Below are 19,320 nucleotides of genomic sequence, written 5' to 3' on the forward strand. Positions count from 1 at the left end.
CTGAGTACACCTGGAATTAGGAAGTTTGTTAGAATCTAGTTTCTGTTCTATCCTATACTGCTATGGTTTCCTGAATCTACTCTAATTCCCCTCCCACAGAAACCTGAAGGTGGAGGTTAGGGTTCCTGGTGTTTGCAACCTTCCATGTTGCCTAACGCAGCTGAAAAATGAATTACTAAGCATGATGCTCTTCATGACACAGAATAACGCAGGTACAACCTTTTAGAACAAATGAAAATTGTCTTCCTTCTGTTGTTGACCTTTTTGCTGTGACAGTTTATTGTTAAAGTGTCAGAGCACGATGCAGGTGTGTGTGTAAGAAATGCAGAGGTCAGACCATGTTGCTTCTGCCCGAAGAAGAGCTGAGGGGAAAACCATCTGCTGTGCTCTCCACAACTCCAATGCTTTTCCCTCCATAAACACGCGCAATGCATGGTGTCATAATATACAGGAGCATTTGAAGTCTACTTCCTAACAGTTACATAACCCGATTCAGTATGTGGAATCCTAGTACCTCTGTCCCAAGACAAGGTGACAGATCTGCAGATGGACATGTGACTTTGGCCAGACCAGGCAGAGACCTACCATGAACTTTTCCAGGCTGGGGATGGAGGGGATGGGAGTGCTCTCTTAGGGACGGAGCTAGGAGGTGTGGTGGTGGAAACTGCTGGCAGCCAGCCTCTCTGTGTGAGGGAGAAGAGGTTTGATTTTTCAGTCCTCTGCAATTCCGTATCTTCAATCCTGGTATCTTTACAATTAATACCCCTTTTGCTTAAAACAAACAAAAGTCCACAGGCCACTATCTGCAGGGGAGGGAAGAACAATGATTGAACCTCCTGACACATGGCCATCTCCCACTTACAATCTTCAACAATTCCCAGGGAGCAGCGATAATGAAGTAACTGGGGAAAAAACAAAAAAACAAAAAAAAAACCTTTACTGCTTCAAAGCCCTCTCACAACCCCCTTCTCAGCTAGCTGAGGCTGCTGCCTTATCCTAGAGCCAGGATTCATCTTAAGGAGGGTAGAAAGGGACATAAGGAAAGCAAGTTTTGTAAAATCGTAACACATTTTCTCTGGTGAAAGCTAATCCAGGCTACAAGTGTACATTCTATCAATACAGAGAACAATGTCTAGCACATAATCAAAACTTGCTATATTTAATATGCTTATATTTTCTCTGGATCCGTTGTGTCCAGCAGTGTGCTTGACACCTAGTAGATGCCCAGTAAATACACCTATTGAATGAATCCTACCTTTTTCTCAGTTAGTTCTCAGTAAATATTTATATAGGAAGAAGACTACCTTTTCTGAAACTTTAGAAAATTACTACATTTGCCAATGTAAGTTCAGACAGAAACACGACAGTCTAATTTTCCTCTTCATAATAGGGACCTTAGATACAGTTTCTATTACCTGGGGATGAATCCTTCATTTTACTGTAGAATTGAAGATATTAGAGGATATGGGGTAATTTCTATGAAACCAAATACAGTATAGAGCTGCTACGCAAAAGCTAAACACTAGACACACAAGGAAATTTGGCACTTACAAGTGGCTAGTCTGACTTGAGATGTGCTGTGGGCGTAAACTACACACCCAACTTCAAAGACTTAGTATGTGGACAAAAAAGAATGAAAAGATTTTGCTGATATTATTTTATATTGGTTTCATGTTGGAATAATAAAACTTGGGGTTAAATAAAACATTATGAAGTTAATTCCATCTATTCCTTTTTAAGTTTTTAATGTGACTACCAAAAATTTTTTAATTTTATATGTGGCTTGTGCTACATTTTTATCAGCACTGGTGTTCAAATGTTATACAAATATACAACAGTATTATTACTCTATTCTAGATATTAAAATTATACAGAGAGAAATCAGGAGGGTTTTTTTTTAATTTTTTTTAAATCAGTCATCAATTTTATACACATCAGTGTATACATGTCAATCCCAATTGCCCAATTCAGCACACCACCATCCCCACCCCACCGCGGTTTTCCTCCCTTGGTGTCCATACGTCCATTCTCCACATCTGTGTCTCAACTTCTGCCCTGCAAACCGGTTCATCTGTACCATTTTTCTCGGTTCCACATACATGTGTTTTATCTTTGTCCTTGGAAATAAAAATTTCACCTGATCTAGAGCAAAAACAATTTGAGGGCAAAAAAGTGATCCCTTTATTTTAATCCTTACATGAAAACAGTCTTTGGAATTTTACAGGAAATAGATAATCATCAGGTACAATTTTTGTTTCAAAAGATCAGTGAGACTGTTGAGGAAATTCACGATGACAAGTGCTCTAGAGAGACTGCATTTGGGCAATCCTTGGGAGTCTCTACTATATTATTTCCTCGGACATGACAGCCTCCTTCCCTAGCTGCAAGACTTGGGAACCAAGTAAACATCAGCTGAGGGCACCAAACTGATGTCCATCCAAGCCAGAGGGGCAGGAGAGGACAGATGGATGGCAGGACAGACGCGCATGCATATGCTCCCATCTCCCACATCAGTGGCTGTAACTGCCAACAGAGAGGTAAGAAAGAGCATACCTCTGAAATGATCAACTGCACTCAAGCCATTTCTTTTTCCTCTAACATATATGCCCCTGCATATGGCTGGGAACAAGTGGTACTGGATTGTTACTTAATCAGCCCGAGAAGAAATAAAATAATACCTCCTGATGAACAAACGGACAGAAACACATCTCTCCATCCTCACCTTGCAGGTATAACTTATCTGCCAGTGAGTTCTAGTTTTGCTGCAATGGGCCTCAACTGGGGCCACTTCAACCTGCTCAACAAAAATCAGTCAAGGGATTTATCTTTCCAATAAGTTTTATCAGTGTACAAATAATGTTCAAGGGCCTTCAGTGAGGCAATCCCTCGCTTTCTGGTCCAGTGGTCAGGAGATCGAGGTGGGCAGGGGTGCTGGCAGAGATGTAAGGAGTACAGGAGAGAGTGTGGTTGATACGCATGTAATTGATTTGGGGCTTAAGAATCCCCCCAAATCTCTCTCATTACCTTTAAATTCATTACACCTCTTTACAGGATAATATTAGAAAATAACTGACATTCCCAAACATGGAAAGGGACGATAAATATTGAGTCCTACATCATTTAAAATCTCTCACACTTTTCTAAATAAAACTATGTAATACACAGTCTCTGTGAATATTTTCAAATCCAACAAACATGTGATTTGAGGCTAGAACTGAGGATTCTCCAACAAAGGCACATTCATGGAATTTTTCTCTGTGTACTCCTAAAATTCAAGACATTGAATCAGCTCAGAAGCTTCTACAGAATTAAAAGGTATTATAAGTTTTTTTCACAAAATTAAGATGAGTGAAAAATGCACATAAATTTAGTATTTCCTTTCCTTGGTATTCATTTGATGAGAACATTTTCTTCAAGCTTCACAAAAGGCACAAGCCAGCCTTTTGGTGCACAGCTATCTTTATTTTCTTTAGTATTTTTCTTGAATTCAATTACTGTCTGTTACTTTAAGTATGATTTCCTCATTCAAGCAATGACAACACAATTACATAAATCTAAAATTTTCAACAGGGATATTACAGCATAGAAGTAAACTAATAAAAAATTCTAATCATATACCCATTCATTACAAGGACCCATAATTCTTCAGAAACCAAGTCCAGTACTCTTAAAACCTGGCTACACTGTAAGATTTTAATAACTTTAAAATACAGAGTTGACTTTGCAGGCAAAGTTGCGTACATTAGCTGCCAACATCTCCGTGTTCATAGCAGGATCACTACGGAACCAAATTGGATAAACAACTAAGTTGCAAAAACATTTCTGACAAGGAAAAAACCACAACTAAGTTTCAAGTACCCTAACATAACTATTCAAGCCACACCCACACGCCTAAGTGAATTTAATAGAGCCAAAAACTGCAGATTAACTGCTTCAAGGGCAACTTACTATCTATGCAATTTCAAACACAACAGCAGTTAAGGAAAAGTAAACTACCTCATTCAATGCAGCAAACACATTTATGTGACGTAAACCTTTGTGTCCATTTGGTTATTTCTTCCTACAGCTAGACTGTTCGGGCTGTGGAGACAATAAAAACCTTGACCCAGATCACTTTACGCCATCATGTTTCTACTCCTTTACCTGGTGTGATACCGTAACCACCACACTGACAGTATTTGCAGCTATTATCTGTCTAGCATTTGCTCAACATAGAAACTGAGGTCACCCAAAGAGTCCAATGCCACCGAGCTGGTGACAGAACTGGAATTTAAACTCAAACCCAAAGCTGGTATTCCTTCTCCTAAACCACCCCTGTCTCACCACCTTGGCTCTATAAACCACGGCCTCACTGTTTCATTTCTTTCTTCTTAAGAAAGCATTGCATCCTGTTACCCATACCGGAAATCACTCTTGCACCTCTACGGCCTCATGAAAAAGTTAAACAAAGTTGGCAATCACACCTCGCAGAGGGCAAATAGGGCGAATGTTCCAGACATTCCCTTCTTTTTTTTTTTTTTTAATTAATTAATTTATTTATTTATTTTTGGCTGTGTTGGGTATTCGTTTCTGTGCGAGGGCTTTCTCCAGTTGCGGCAAGTGGGGGCCACTCTTCATCGCGGTGCGTGGGCCTCTCACTATCGTGGCCTCTCTTGTTGCGGAGCACAGGCTCCAGACGCGCAGGCTCAGTAGTTGTGGCTCACGGGCCTAGTTGCTCCGCGGCATGTGGGATCTTCCCAGACCAGGGCTCGAACCCGTGTCCCCTGCATTGGCAGGCAGATTCTCAATCACTGCGCCACCAGGGAAGCCCCCAGACCTTCTCTTCTTGTTCATCTTGATCCACTTTCTTTCTTTCTTTTTCCCTGAAAGCACTTGTCCCAGCTGGTTTCAGAGGACCAGCTCAAATGTCCAAGTCAACTCTCTCTGCATCTGGGGGAAGGTGGTTCAGTTTGTATCTTACCATCTTTTCATTTCAGCAAATTGCTTCCATGGAGGGAAAAGACTTGGTGCTTCTGCTTCAACAACAGCAAAGGGCTTTGGGGATGCACACTGTCCATTTTTCCACCAGTCGCCTTTTCTCACCAGTTGGTTTTCTTGTTTATCTACCCAGTTGGTAAATGAGAGAACATTTACTTACGTTACAGACATGAGTCATGCAAGACTGAATGTCCATGCCTGGCCTGTAACCGTGGCAAAGAGTTGGTGCTTCTGTGGTGGAGAAACGGTTTCAGGCAGGTCTGGTGGAGGTGGGATTTGGGGAAAGGAAACGTGGCAGTGACACTTCAAACATCAGGAACAGCAAGGTGAGCTGGTCATTCAGGAGGCTGGATTTTATTTTGCCCTAGGGCTCCAAAATTTTAATCTACTTGTTGAATGAATCAAACCACAGACCTCTGAACTCTGTGGGCCATTCACTGCAGGGGCTTTAGAGAGGGCGATACCCTTCACTCCTTCACTGATTTCTTTTGCACACACATTCACAGGACGGGCATGGTGCGTGGTGTTGGAGATATGTAAGGAACAGGGCATGTTTTGTGTCTGTCAGAGGCTCATAGCTGTGTGTCAGGGAAGGTATAATAGGTTTCACATTAGAGTCATGAGACCTTCAAGTAGAAGGGCCCTTCATCAAACTTGCCCTTATTGGAGGCCAATGGGCATCGTGTTTGTCCTGGTGATGAGAAGATGGCCAGCAAGTCACCCGTGACCTGCAGAGCACGGGTTGACCCTCAGTTAAAGCTGCCCTCCAGGGATCCATAGATCCCTAAATCCATAGATCCCTAAATCCATAGATCCCTAAATCCATAGATCCCGTAGTTTTGCCTTTTAGAGTAACCCAGAAAATAAAAAGATCAAATCATATCACTTCTTCTAACAGCTCTTCTATTTAACAGTTCCTCAAATATGAATTAAAGACATACTTTAGGTCTTCAGCTATACCATTGCCTTTCTTTAAACTTTCATCACCCACATGGCTCACAGGTCCTTCATTGACCACTTTCAGGCTGTCATAGCCACTCCTTCCTGACTCCTCGGCCTAGCCCCACTCCCTCCTACGTGCAGTGAGGGTCTCCACTGTGCCCAGCACAGCACCCAGATGTGACAGCCACCTAGTCAATATTTGCACAAGGTTTGGGCACCGAGCACATTTCTATCCATGTATCTTAAGAAGATGCTAGGAGGAAATACAGCTCAGAGAGGTTATGTAAATCACCAAAATCACACAGCTGACAAATTCAGGGCACAAACCTCATTAAGGCAACAGAGATACTCAACTTGGAGTCTACAGACAGACATGAGGGCTTCTGCAAGCCTCAGGTAAGCAAGAGATTATGGGACTTTTTCTGGTGAGCAGATCTATGGCTTTCATCAGACCCTCAAAGGGGATCTGTAATCCAAGGGTTGTGATCAACGCACTGTTGGTTCAGTTCAAGCTTGTGAACTGATAAAATTTCCAGATGTTTCAACATCAGAACTCCGGCTGTGCCGAGTCCCCGGTGTGTCCAGGTGCTTTGCTGGGAATCCTCTTTCTTTGACTTTCATCTCCCCACACCTGTTGTATAACTACTACCTTCAAAGCTATTCAAGTGTAAGGTGAGATTGAAAATTACCTACTGCCTACTTTCAAAGCAAGCAGAATTTATTAATTGTTGCTTACTTTTAAAAATTGGGGAGGAAAACATTTGTTATATCCTCATTTTTCCCCTAGTTTCAAAAGCAACTCATTAAATACTAATTAAAAATGAAAAGTTGCCATGAAAAACCTAATGCCTCCAGGGACGGTGCAATAAAAAGAAGAAACAACTCTGTCTCTCACAGGACATGAAGACAAAGAATTGCCGTAAATCCCCTGCTGCCCTAAGTACATACCTTTTCTCAACTGATCTGTAGACAAGGATTTTTTAATGCATCTATAATACTAAATTCTTTTATTTCCTTGGCAGTTTCCAGCCAATACCAGTTTTTGTGTTAATTTTTATTATATATATATTTTTTACCATGTCTCACCCGGAATTGCTTGATTTGGAGCAAAAAATAAGGATTTGTGTCCTGAATCTGCAACTTGTTGGCTGTGTGATTTCGGTAATTTACTTAACCTCTCTGAGCCTTATTTCCCCCTGTGTAAAAACCTACTGCTGAATTAGGTATCTGGTTTGTAAGCTGTACTCCAGGTTGCTCCGGACCTCTGATGACATGTCCCAGGGTCACTAGGGCAGTGCTTTCACCTCTTTTACATGTTGGATTTGCCTTATTTTCTTTGGGGAATAGGTTGCTGTTACTAAAACAAAAGTCCAAAAATCACTGGGCAAGATGGTCTATAAAATGCCTTAAAAGTCAAAATTCTATGATTTCACAGAACAACTCCTCTTGGAATGGACACACAAGCCCTCACCAAATGCTGAAAATCAGAAGCTCCATTCAAATATCATTGTTATGCCAACAAAGTAAGTACTCATTCCACAGCACACTGAAATCTCAGTGCTAAGAACAGTATTCTGTGCTTAACAAATGTTTTCCTCACAGCAAGGGTGTGATGGGCATTATCTCCAGATGCGGAATCAGACCAGATTTGCCCAAGGTCCCTCAGCTAGGAGGGGGAAGAGCTGGGATCAGAAGTCAGAGATTTCCATGCCGAGGCACACGTGTTCTCCCAACTCCTGGAAAAGAGGGTTGTTGGCAAGGTCACGGTGAAATGGCCACTCCCCATCCCCCCATCCCGTCCGTGTAACGAGCAGGTAAAATTAACGAAATGCATTAAGGGAGCTTTGAGGCATTAAGGCTTTATGATTTTTGATGGCACAACAGTTTTCACCTGCTGAAGTTCTCTCACTGGTTAATCTCCTTTTCTGACTGTGCACCACAGGACTTGGTACTGGAGGAATGGAGGGTTTATTTTGCTTTTCAAAATCAGAGCCAGAAATTCTAATTGTCCTGAGTCCTAAAAATGTCTCAGTCTACTTTAAGAAATATGACATCTACCTATCTATCTATCTATACACATACACACACACGTGTGTGTGTGTGTGTGTGTGTGTGTATGTACCATAAGGCCTTAAAACACCTTGTTGCTTCTAAGTGAACTTGAATTTTATTGGGACATCACACAACCCTTTAGCTCTCTGAAAACCAGAATCTTGCAGCGCCCTTTCCAGTCTATCAAGACACGCCTAGATGACATGACCCCCACCCCGCACCAACCAAGTATAATTTTATGTCCAAGTCACCCTTCCAGTTTCATATATTCCCCCCAAATCCTGTTTTTAAGCAGGGTTCTATTGTGTTAAGTTCAGGTTTCTTCCCTTTCTTCCAGAACCTGACTAACCCTTCGCTGCTCCCCGTCCCTTCCAGACCACTGTGGCTTTGAAACCACCTCACGTAAGCGTGTCCTATCTCCCCACACCACCTCCATGCCCCACAGAACATTCCACCTCCCCAGGCAGACTGCTCAGCCGACCCTCAGGCTCTGATGGCACAGCCAAGAATACCTCTGCTCTCCTGACCTCCAGCGGTTGCATCCAGGTGCCCTTTCCTCCTACTCTGCCTCTCCTCCGACTGTAGAGGCTATCATACTAAGTGAAGTCAGAAAGAGAAAGACAAATACCCTATGATATCACTTATATGTGGAATCTCAAATATGATGCAAATGAACTTATCTAAGAAGCAGGATCACAGACATAGAGAACAGACTTGTGGCTGCCAAGAGGGAGGGGGGTGGGAGAGGGATGGAGTGGGATATTGGGGTTATCAGATATAAGCTATTATATATAGAACGGATAAACAACAAGGTCCTACTGTATAGCACAGGGAACTATATTCAGTATCCTATGATAAACCACAAAGGAAAAGAATATTAAAAAAGAATGTGTACATATGTATAACTGAATCACTTTGCCGTACAGCAGAAATTAACACAACATTGTAAATCAACTACACTTCCATTTAAGAAAATAAAAAAATAAAAATCTTCCTCTGATCCAATAGTTGTCTAATAAGTGGATGGGGTATTAGGCAGCTGTTAAAATTTAAAAAGATGTTTACTTGCCTCTCCTATCCAGGGATCCAATTTAAGAGACACAGTGTCATAATTTTAGAATTCCCTGCATGAACACTGTCACGACCTCAAATACTCTAACAAGAAAAATACAAATCTCCTCTTCAAAATAGAGAAGTAAAATTCTTTCATTAATTTTAACACATACATCACCACCATTCAAGGACATCTCTGTTGTATATTTCTTAGAGGAAAAAAAAAATGGGGATACACTTCAGATTCTTTGGGTTGATGACCATCTTGCACTGGGTAAACTTACTTAAAGGGTGGACTCTATCCTTCCAAGGACATGGATGCCCATTATCTTCAAGAGGAATCACATGAGCGTGTCAGAAGACAGACTTTGACCTCTGAAAATGTTTTGAAAGAGTTCCCCCGCCCCAGACCATGCTGGTGCCTTTGGGTCCCTCATCTCCACCTCCACATGGGCGCACACACACATTTTTGAAAAGCCTGTGCTCCAAATTAACGACTTAACAGCTTGAGAAGATGCGGAGCGTCTCATGCAGTTTCCGAGGGGGAAAGCAGTTTTTCCTGAGATCTAGCAGGAGAAGATAAATCTCTCTAAAAGTTGATCAGACACTAGTAAGGGAATAATATATACACTGTCATAGAAAATTCTATTATCAAGACTTTATTCTATCACTGATGTGTTTTGTAAAGTTGCTGGTGGAGGGCTGCATTCCAGATTCTAGCCACCACTGCTAAAAACAGACAGGCACCACTATGGATGTGGGCCAATGGCACTGACTCAATGTCTGTGCTTATGGCCATTTTTCCCAAGAAGCAATTGCCGCAAATTTCAATTCTATTACCATAAAATCCTCCTGGAATTGGAAGCTGAACACAGCAACAGTATCTGCTATCTGGTCCTTGCCTGATGATGCAGGACCTACTCCAATATAAATGCAGAATTCACAGCACTGATAAGATGTACACAACCCATCAGTGGTCTAAGGGGTGCCAAGTCGGTCCTCACCATGACCTGTCCTTAATTTTCCACGAATGATTGTGACTAAACACCATATTTTTTCGTGCATCAACTCTGCCAGAACTTTGTGCCAGAAATTTCAACCACTAATAATTCAATTCAGTTTCACCACCAACAGCTATTGTTAAATTTTTTTTAATTTTTATTTTATTTGGAGTGTAGTTGATTAACGATGTTGTGTTAGTTTCGGGTGTATAGCAAAGTGATTCAGTTATACATATACATGTATCTATTCTTTTTCAAATTCTTTTCCCATTTAGGTTATTACAGAATAATGAGCTGAGTTCCCTGTGCTATATAGTAGGTCTCTGTTGGTTATCTATTTCAAATATACACACTGCTATTGTTAAAATTACCAACTTTATATGTTTTTCGGTGATTGCATTTGTCTCAGTCATTTAGCGAGGCCAGGTGGAATACAGCACAGGTGCAGGTTTGATAAAAAGAGTTGACTATATTGGTAGTCTATAGGTACCAGAGGCGATTAAAGGCCTATCGGAGGCATGACAGTAAAGAGTTCTGAAAAGTAAATGGCAGATGGGGGAGGAGGACAGAGAAGAAACTTCGTGGACTTAATCACTTTCCCTGGGCTATTTTTAAAAATCTTTTCCACCCCCTCACCCCCTCCTCTCTTCATTTATTTCCCCACTTTGAGAAACACAGGGTACCAGGTCAGGAAGGACCTGGGAATGTCAGTCTCATGAAGAATTACAATAAACGGGAGTTAGGCTGAAATTCCACCCAGTCCTATGGTTATCTCCTCCCATGCTTTTAAGGCCACAAGGTTTCCAAACCCAAATTTGAAATAAAAACATTTTAGTACATTCCGGGTTTCCAAACAATGTCTGAAACAAGAATATACACCTTCCACTTGTCTGATATTTTTAAAGCAAGGACTTCAAACCACCCTTGATCTTCAAAAGCTTCTAGAGATTTGCTTCTTCCCCCAATTATATTCTTGTCCTCAATTTTCAGGACTTGATCGTCAGACTCATTCTGTCTTCTCTTTCTCAATGAGAGAGGGTGAAAGATGTCTACTGCCAAACCAAAACCGAATCAGTTAGGGCCGAACACAGGCATGGCTCATTTGCCTAAAAGATAATGAAGCCACAATTCCCAACGAGCCGGAAACGTGGTGACTGTTCTTTCCTGTAAGAGGTTAGCGTCTTGGCATTTTTCACAGGCATGCTGGAGCTGAAGCTGTTTTGCTGAAGGTCAATGGAAAGCATTCTCCGACCCTCTAAGTCCCCCAGGTTTTCTCTCTGGAGCACTGGAAGGCCCTGGCGAAGCTTTCCGTGGCAACTCCAGGACGGAAGATGAAGGGCAGGACCAAGTTCAGTGGAATGTCAGTACAACACAATGAAATGCGCTCCATGCACAGAGGAAGCATTTTTTCAGAAAGAAAAGTCAGCTGCTTTCCATTTGTTTTGAATCTGAGCTGTGGATACAGCCCGTCTGGGGTTGCTGGGGCTTTCGTTTAGTCCCTTAAGTGACCAGAACACTCCTAGAGCTCATCCATGAATCTGGTAAGGTTGCAGGCTACAAAATTAACGCACAGAGATCTGTTGCATTTCTGTACGCTGACAATGAAAGATCAGAAAAAGAAATTAAGGGAATGCTCCCATTTACCATCACATCAAAGAGAATAAAATACCTTAGGAATAAACCTACCTAGGAAGGCAAAAGACCTGTACCCCAAAAACTATAAGACGCTGTTGAAAGAAATCGAAGATGACACAAACAGATGGAGAGATGTACTACGTTCTCGGATTGGAAGAATCAATATTGTTGAGATAACTATACAACCCATGGCAATCTACAGATTCAGTGCAATCCCTATCAAATTACCAATGGCATTTTTCACAGAACTAGAACAAAAAAACCTTATATTTATATGCAAACACAAGAGATCCCGAATAGCGAAAGCAATCTTGAGAAAGAAAAATGGAGCTGGTGGAATCAGGCTCCCTGACTTCAGACTACACTACAAACCTACAGTAATCCAAACAGTATGGTACTGGCACGAAAACAGAAATATAGATCAATGGAACAGGATAGAAAGCCCAGAAATAAACCTACGCACCTGTGGTCGATTAATCTACGACAAAGGAGGCCAGATTATACATTGGAGAAAAGACAGTCTCTTCAATAAGTGGTGCTGGAAAAACTGGACAGCTACATGTAAAAGAATGAAATTAGAACATTCTCTACCACCATTTACAAAAATAAACTCAAAGTGGATTAAAGACCTAAATGTAAGACCAGATACTATAAAACTCCTAGAGAGAAACATAGGCAAGAACACTCTTCGACATAAATTGCAGCAATATCTTTTTTGAGCTCCTTTTAATATAGCATGTGACTTGCATCCTAGAATACTGGGAACTACCTGTAGACACCAGAGCACACAGATTATGGCTTCAGCCTAGTGTCTGCCTCATTGCTACATTCTTCTCTCTGGTGATGAGACTAAACATCCCTCCTCTGAGAAAAGCACCACACCAGCCCACCTCTCCTCTCCTCAGAAACGTCACACTGCTTTCGCCCTGGTCCCTCAGCTCCAGGAGCCACCCTGGCAAACCCAGGCACTAAGCTTTTGTTCTGAACCTGCTCTCGCTAGGATACCCAGGGCTTCTGAGTTCTCCCCCCAAATCCTTCACACATCAACCCATTTTGCAGCCAAAGTGCTTCTCTCTTTCTCCCTGATCTGGAAGTTCACAAGACCTAGAGGTATTTTGAGACAATCTTAAGAACCTGGCATCCCTATTCTTTGCCCAGTTCCTTCAAGTTCCCTTTTTTTTTTTTTAAATTTTATTTATTTATTTATTATTATTTTTTTTTTTGGCTGTGTTGGGTCTTCATTTCTGTGCGAGGGCTTTCTCTAGTTGCGGCGAGCGGGGGCCACTCCTCATCGCGGTGCACGGGCCTCTCACTGCCGCGGCCTCTCTTGTTGCGGAGCACAGGCTCCAGATGCGCAGGCTCAGTAGTTGTGGCTCACAGGCCCAGTTGCTCCGCGGCGTGTGGGATCTTCCCAGACCAGGGCTCGAAACCGGGTCCCCTGAATTGGCAGGCAGATTCTCAACCACTGCGCCACCAGGGAAGCCCCTCAATTTCCCTTTTCATCCAGAGAGTCTTAGATAAGTCAGTTCATGGGCAGAACAGAATTTGATTTACACTAGTACAATGACTGCAGCCACTGCCACTTTTTGAGTCATAAAAGGACCACCTCTCCTACTGAGAAACTAATTTATAAGTCATGTTTGCACTTCCTAATACTGAATCTTGTTTCTCTGGTTCTTCTTCTTCTCCTTCCTCTTCCTCACCCTCCCCTTCCCCCTTTCCTCCTCCCCTTCCCCCTTTCCTCCTCCCCTTCCCCCTTTCCTCCTCCCCTTCCCCCTTTCCTCCTCCCCTTCCCCCTTTCCTCCTCCTCTTCCCCTTCCCCTTTTCCTTCTTTTGGTAAGATTCCCTTACCATAGTTACATAAAAAATTTAACTCTCATGACTGTCAAAGCCAGATCCTCTGTTTCCGTATCTAATTTTACTACTGAAAGAAGCAACAGGATCTCATGCAAAGAGCACTGGATAGGGAATGTCAGAAGTCATCACCTATGTACCCTTGGGAAGGCCTACCCTCCTTCAGAAGTCTCGGCTCCATGCATTTTAATGTTCACTTTAGAGCTGTTTGTAAAATTCTCTTCACGTCAGAAAACTCTTCTGTAATGGCATTATCATTATGAAGTTAATTATCAGATTAATCACTATCAGATAAATAATTTAACATATCAATCAACATTAGGTCCTGAGGCCCATCATTTAATAGGAGAAGAGACACATTGGGGCTATATATTAGGACTTGTGCAGATCAGAGAAAACTGAGAAGCAACAAAAAATAATCATTACATCTAGTAGGACTATCAGACCCACTGGTTTTCAGATTGAGGGAAGTTACAGAGGTGACTGAACTTAACATACAGCAAAGGATACAAGTTAGCCCACAGAACACAGAATATTTCTATATGAAGAGAGACTTTCTTGAAGACCTTTAAAGAAAAGGCATATTTCTCATTTATTTGTGAGACTCCTGAGCAAAAGAGGGTGGAACAGATCACGGGATGCACTTTTCCAACTCTGTGATTTTGTGATGCATGAGGCCTGCCTCTGTGTGTGTGTGTGTGTGTGTGTGTGTGTGTGTGTGTGTGTGTGTGTGTGTGTATACACATATCCACATACATACAGATACAGAATCTGCCACTCATCCCTGCTCAATATTTGAGAAGCAGTGTGTCATGGCTGACTGGAAACATGGAGAATGAAGCCTTCTTTCTCCTCTGCCTCTTAACAGCATCACTGACGACCACTTTTCAATTTTAAGTCATTTGAAATGAGGACAGTATAGTTGAAAATACATTTGTGATTTTACTTATTTTGAAGGGGAAAAAAAATCCCTTAATTTGGTTCTCTAAGGAAGGATCTAGTTTGTTTGCAAGAATACACTAAATTTAAACCGAATTAGCCTCAGCTTTTTCTACTTCACCTCCGAGGCTGACCTCTGGGCACGTGGTGCAGCGGGGTGCCGGCCAGGGCGGATTCTGTTTTCACCGACAAGCCTCTGTAACATCTGATTGGCTTCAGAGCCAAAGGACGGATTTAATGCCTTCAGCTTAAAAATTATATTGTTTCCAAACATCTCTGGGTTTTCATACTTCATTTAAAAATAATTTTTAGCATCTCCAAAGAGAAGGAAGAAGAGTCTTCTAGAAGTCTATCCTCCACTTTATTCCAACAGGTTCATACAATACCCTTTAAAAAAAAAACTCTTTCCACATATTCATCTATTCTTAGTACATTTTTAGAAAACAAGTTGGAAAAACTCAGCAATCTCTAATTAATAGGAAAAATCAATTGGTTTTATGTCATTTCCTAGATTTTTTTCATTAATCTGCAGTAATCCTTCGCATACAAAAGTTATTTCCAGCTGCCACCCACGTGCCTTGGCTCCCAACTACCAAGGCAGATAAGAAACTGTATTGTGCCTCTGTTAGCCTGCTAAGAACTAAGTGGTCGTCTACTGCAACACCCAAAAAAATTTTAAGACTGTTGGAAATACGTATCATGCTACATTAAATCCAAGTCCTCGGTAATGCTAAGGGTTTCAACCAAGAAATGAGGCTTGGTGATTTGAAGGCAGCCACGAAGTTTGTCAGTACAACCAAATGATCCCCAACCTAACAACCAAACCAAACCACAAACCAGCATCTATCTCTTTCTCCTACAAAAAATTGCAGCATATTCCTCCCAGCCTGGGTAAGCGGCCATCCCCTTCATTAATAACAAGGAAAAAACTGATATGAAGAATTAAAAGACTCATTAAGAGCTTTGCAGTCTAAGCACATAAATAGTTTAAATATCTTTTGAAAACTGACAATGGAAGAAGAAAGTCTTCATGAACTAAATATTTCATTACCCTCTTTGTGTTTAGAGCAGTTAAAATTTTAGCCAATGTCCCCTAAAGGTATATTTATGTTCGATGTGAGATCTCCGCCCTCCATCCCATTTTGCTTCTCCTCCTCTAGCCCTGCTGTTGACCTTCTCTTTATTGGACTGTGGGCTGTTCTGTGCATTCCTCAGGGTCAAGGTGATGTCACTCTGAGAAGTGCCTGGGATGGGACTGCCTCTTCTGGACGTCCTACCTGCTCCCCGAATCCACAGCCACCTGTGGTTTTCAGGTTATGCCAGCTGAAGTCTTCCATGATTCCAGCACATTCAAGTATAAGGGATTTCCCATGATCAAAAAGTATAAAATCAAACCAGAGCTTATACCTCCTCCAAAACCCACACCCTAATTAACTAGTTCCAGTATTCTGGCATGTGAGGGTCTCAGGCAACATGAGAGCAAAACTGAACAGAAGCCACGGACCTTCTTTTACATAACACAGCCTGGGCTTCTGAGTGCCCGCCCTTGGGTTTAGACCTATGACAGCAAAGTCTTCTCTCCATCATTATTGTCCCATGGTCCGAGATGCTACCTAAGTCCTTGCTGGAGCCTGTAAGCCCAGGGCATGTTTATTTTATAGCTAGTGAGGAGGAGACCTGTGACAAAAGGAAGCCCAGTCAGTCATAGGATGTTAATTCAGGGTGGACCTATTTCTTTATTGAACAAATATCCTGGAAGAGAAGGGCCTGGCTTGCCTCTTGTGAACCTCTGTGTTCATGCTACACTGAGCATTAACCCTCACACAAGCTCGCCCACTGCATACAAGAATTCCTAGATTGCCATATTTACAAAATCTCCTTCCCGGAAGAAATCAAACTGTACTTAAGTTCTTTAGATGATGATGATGATGATACAGCTAATAAGATGGTCTCATTTTTAATGGAAAAATGGGATTTGAGGAAATGACCACAAGTATGCAGCTTGCACTAAATACAGATCCAAAGTGGTCTTCATAAGGTCTCTGAATAGTTGATGACAGGCTGGTCACAGTGTCCCCAAAGAGGCCCTTTGCCTTCCTGAACTTTAGAGGGATCCCCTTTCTTTGCCCCAATCCTAGCAAGTGAAAGCTAACAACACCCCTAAAATAAACAGGGAAAATCAGCTCATGCTGTTGATTTACCAAGCCTGAGCGAGTTGCTTTGATAATCTACTGGTGTCTCCCAGGATCTATTTTAATGATCTGCCAGAGGAGAACTAAGCAGTGATTAAAAGATAAGAACCCTCAAGATCTTTTGAGAAGGGAATTACAGTATAACAGCTTGCTGGTTCCCCTTTACTTCCTGAGCCTCTGCAGATGCTGGGCCTCTTCAGGGCAGGGTGAGCCGTGGTGGTCCGCTGCTATATGGGGACACCAATGCAGTCCTGAACACCTTCGTCAGCCCTTTAAGTCCTGCTACTTCTCAGCTGGGGCCCCTCTTGATCCTAACCGTGCATCCTCTGGCTTTTCTAGCTGGGAGAGTCTGCACTCTCTAAATGCCAGGATGAACAGCAGAGATTTGTTAGTACCTTCAGAGATACTGGGAAAAAAGCAGGAAAAAGAGACACAGGTATCCAGAAAAAGTCCTTTAAACAGAGCTCATATGTCTTCTTTTGACTTGTGTTAGAACCAAAGCAAAGTCCTGTTGGAGAGTCAGAATAATAAGCTGAATTATCTGGGGGGGGGAGTGGGTTGGCACCAGCCACTTCCTCCATCACCCCCTCCCCACCCCCACATTACAAAGTATTATAGTTGGAAACCTTCACAACTGACATGCTAAATTTGGCAGCTCTGAGAGTGGCCTTTGTCCTCAGGTCCCTACACATCAAGTTTACCTCTCCAGATGTTCCCCGCGCACATGCATTATTGATGGACCAGGGATCGCTCCAAAATAGAAGTGGGGGAGAGGACAAAGGCAGACCCCAGCACACACGCTCGGCACTTTATCTCAGGGGCCAGCTCCGGTGGCTCAGGTGGCTACAGTGGTGCAAATACAAAATCATTCAAGAGACACAATCCCCCCCGACTCCCTCACACGCACACGCACACCGAGACGCGGGCACACTCCGGAAAGCAGCATTACCTGCTCCTGCTGTTGCATGGATTTCCCTGAAGCATTTGGCTCCTTGGCCGTAGTCATGATTTCCTGTTCAGGGTGCACACGAGCACGGGGGCAGGTGCGATCTGCCCGGGAGTTTTGGGCCACCGGAGTCCACTGGGCGGGAGGACTGGGATTTAGTCCATGCTTCCCAAATCGCACGGCTACTGGGGCAGGGTGGGGGAGGACCCGTGGGCAGAGCAGCCTAGTTTTCTTTTTAAATGCAAAGAGCAGAGAGCGGCTCCGAAGGGGGAGATGCTGCGGCTTAGCGGGGCTTCTCCAGTTACCAAGAGCCTCTGCAATCGCCACAGAAACAACGACAACTGCTTAGCAACCGGCAAGTGGCGGCGCGGTGCAGGAAGGGGACCCGAGTGATGCGCGCCGCTCCCACCCGCCTCCCGTGGCGCACGGCGCATGCTCGGGCCGTGGCCGCGGGGAGGGGAGGGGGCTGGGCAGGGGGCGCCGGCGGGGGGAGGGGGGAGGGGGAGGGGACCCCGGCGCGGCGCGGCCGCAGGCCCGGGAGCTTGTCGCCAACCTGCCCGGGTGGCCGGACCTGCGTCCCCGCGGCAGCGCTGCCGGCAGGTCCCACCGGGGCGGGGCCACGAAGGGGCCACACGCGAGGTGCCTTGTTTTTCCCTCTGCCAAGCGCAGGGCCTTTGGGGAGGAAGGTGGCCGGTGGGCACCAGAGAATGGCCTCTTTTCTGTTTGCCCGGTGGGTTTTTTTTTTTTTTTTTTCCTTCCTGGATCGCTAGCTATGGAAATCTTGGCCTTTATTTTCCTTAAAATTCAGAAAACTTATTATGTTCCATCTTTTAACTCAAAGAATCCTCTGTTTCTCTGTGAAAGTCAACCAGGACCTCAAGGGTGTCTGTTGCTTAAAAGAAGCAAAGAAAGAAAGAAGCCCATGGGGTGACCTTCCAGGAAGGCAAGGGCTCCCTGCCGAGTCCTGAGCTCAAGGAGAAAGCAGGGGCAGAGACGGCCGTCCTGCTCTCCCGGCCTCATGTCCTTGAGCTTGGTACTGACCCTGGGCGGACGGAGCCGCTGGTGGAGGAGAAACGCGCCGTGGGACTCCCAGCTTGAAGAGCTAATAGCTTGCAGGTGGGGATACCTGGGCCTTCCAGAAACTCCAGCCAGCTCCATGCCCAGGGGTCTACTGCTGCCCCTGTGTGTGCGGTGTCCCCTGTTAGTACTTGTCTGTCTCCCCCCTGCCTCGAGCCTCTGCCTCCGCCAAAGGGCTTCTGGCCACAGACACTCACCGGCCTCGGGGAGCGTAGCCCTCACCCCACCCGGCCCTGACCAGCGCTCTCAGTAAGGAAGTCCCTCCCGAGCCGCTGGTCTGTCTTGCCTTTGCCCCTGCGAAGCCTGTGCAGTTCCCTGTAGAGAGAAGGTGAGGTAGGTCTGTGTCCAGTTGAAAGGTGTGTCACAGAAGACTTCCCTTTGTCCTGCTCCTTCCCTGACCCCCTGACCCCAGTCATTTGACAAGAACAGACACACCCCGGCAAGATCCAAGGCACTGTGTCCTTCCCTAGAGTTGACAGTTGAGTCCAGATAGCACAGAGTTGCCTGCCCCTTCCACGACGGCCTGGGCACAGATACCGAAAGGTCAGGATGGGCAGCTGGAGCTTGCCTGGTTTGGCCGAGCGTACGAAAAGGAAAACCCCGTGTAAGAGCCTTGCCCCACAGCCAGGCTTTGCTTTGTGTTGTGTTTGCC

The 19,320-nt window shown here is 44.0% G+C and overlaps 1 protein-coding gene across 5 annotated transcripts in view; it reads right to left on the reverse strand.

The window, feature by feature from the left end:
* DPP6 (dipeptidyl peptidase like 6) overlaps window positions 1-19,320 on the reverse strand; it is a 1,079,206-nt gene that overhangs the window by 579,036 nt on the left and 480,850 nt on the right. Inside the window, exon 1 of one of the 5 annotated variants that reach the window (XM_036863615.1) lies at window positions 17,595-17,983. The exons of the other annotated variants lie outside the window; for them this stretch is intronic. Coding sequence (XP_036719510.1) covers window positions 17,595-17,651 — 57 coding nt within the window. The 5' untranslated portion in view covers window positions 17,652-17,983. Of the gene's footprint in view, window positions 1-17,594; window positions 17,984-19,320 lie in introns of those variants that run through there. 5 annotated transcript variants of the gene reach the window in all.

The sequence above is a fragment of the Balaenoptera musculus genome, chromosome 9 (assembly GCF_009873245.2).
Source record: "Balaenoptera musculus isolate JJ_BM4_2016_0621 chromosome 9, mBalMus1.pri.v3, whole genome shotgun sequence".
Taxonomy (NCBI): Eukaryota; Metazoa; Chordata; class Mammalia; order Artiodactyla; family Balaenopteridae; genus Balaenoptera; species Balaenoptera musculus.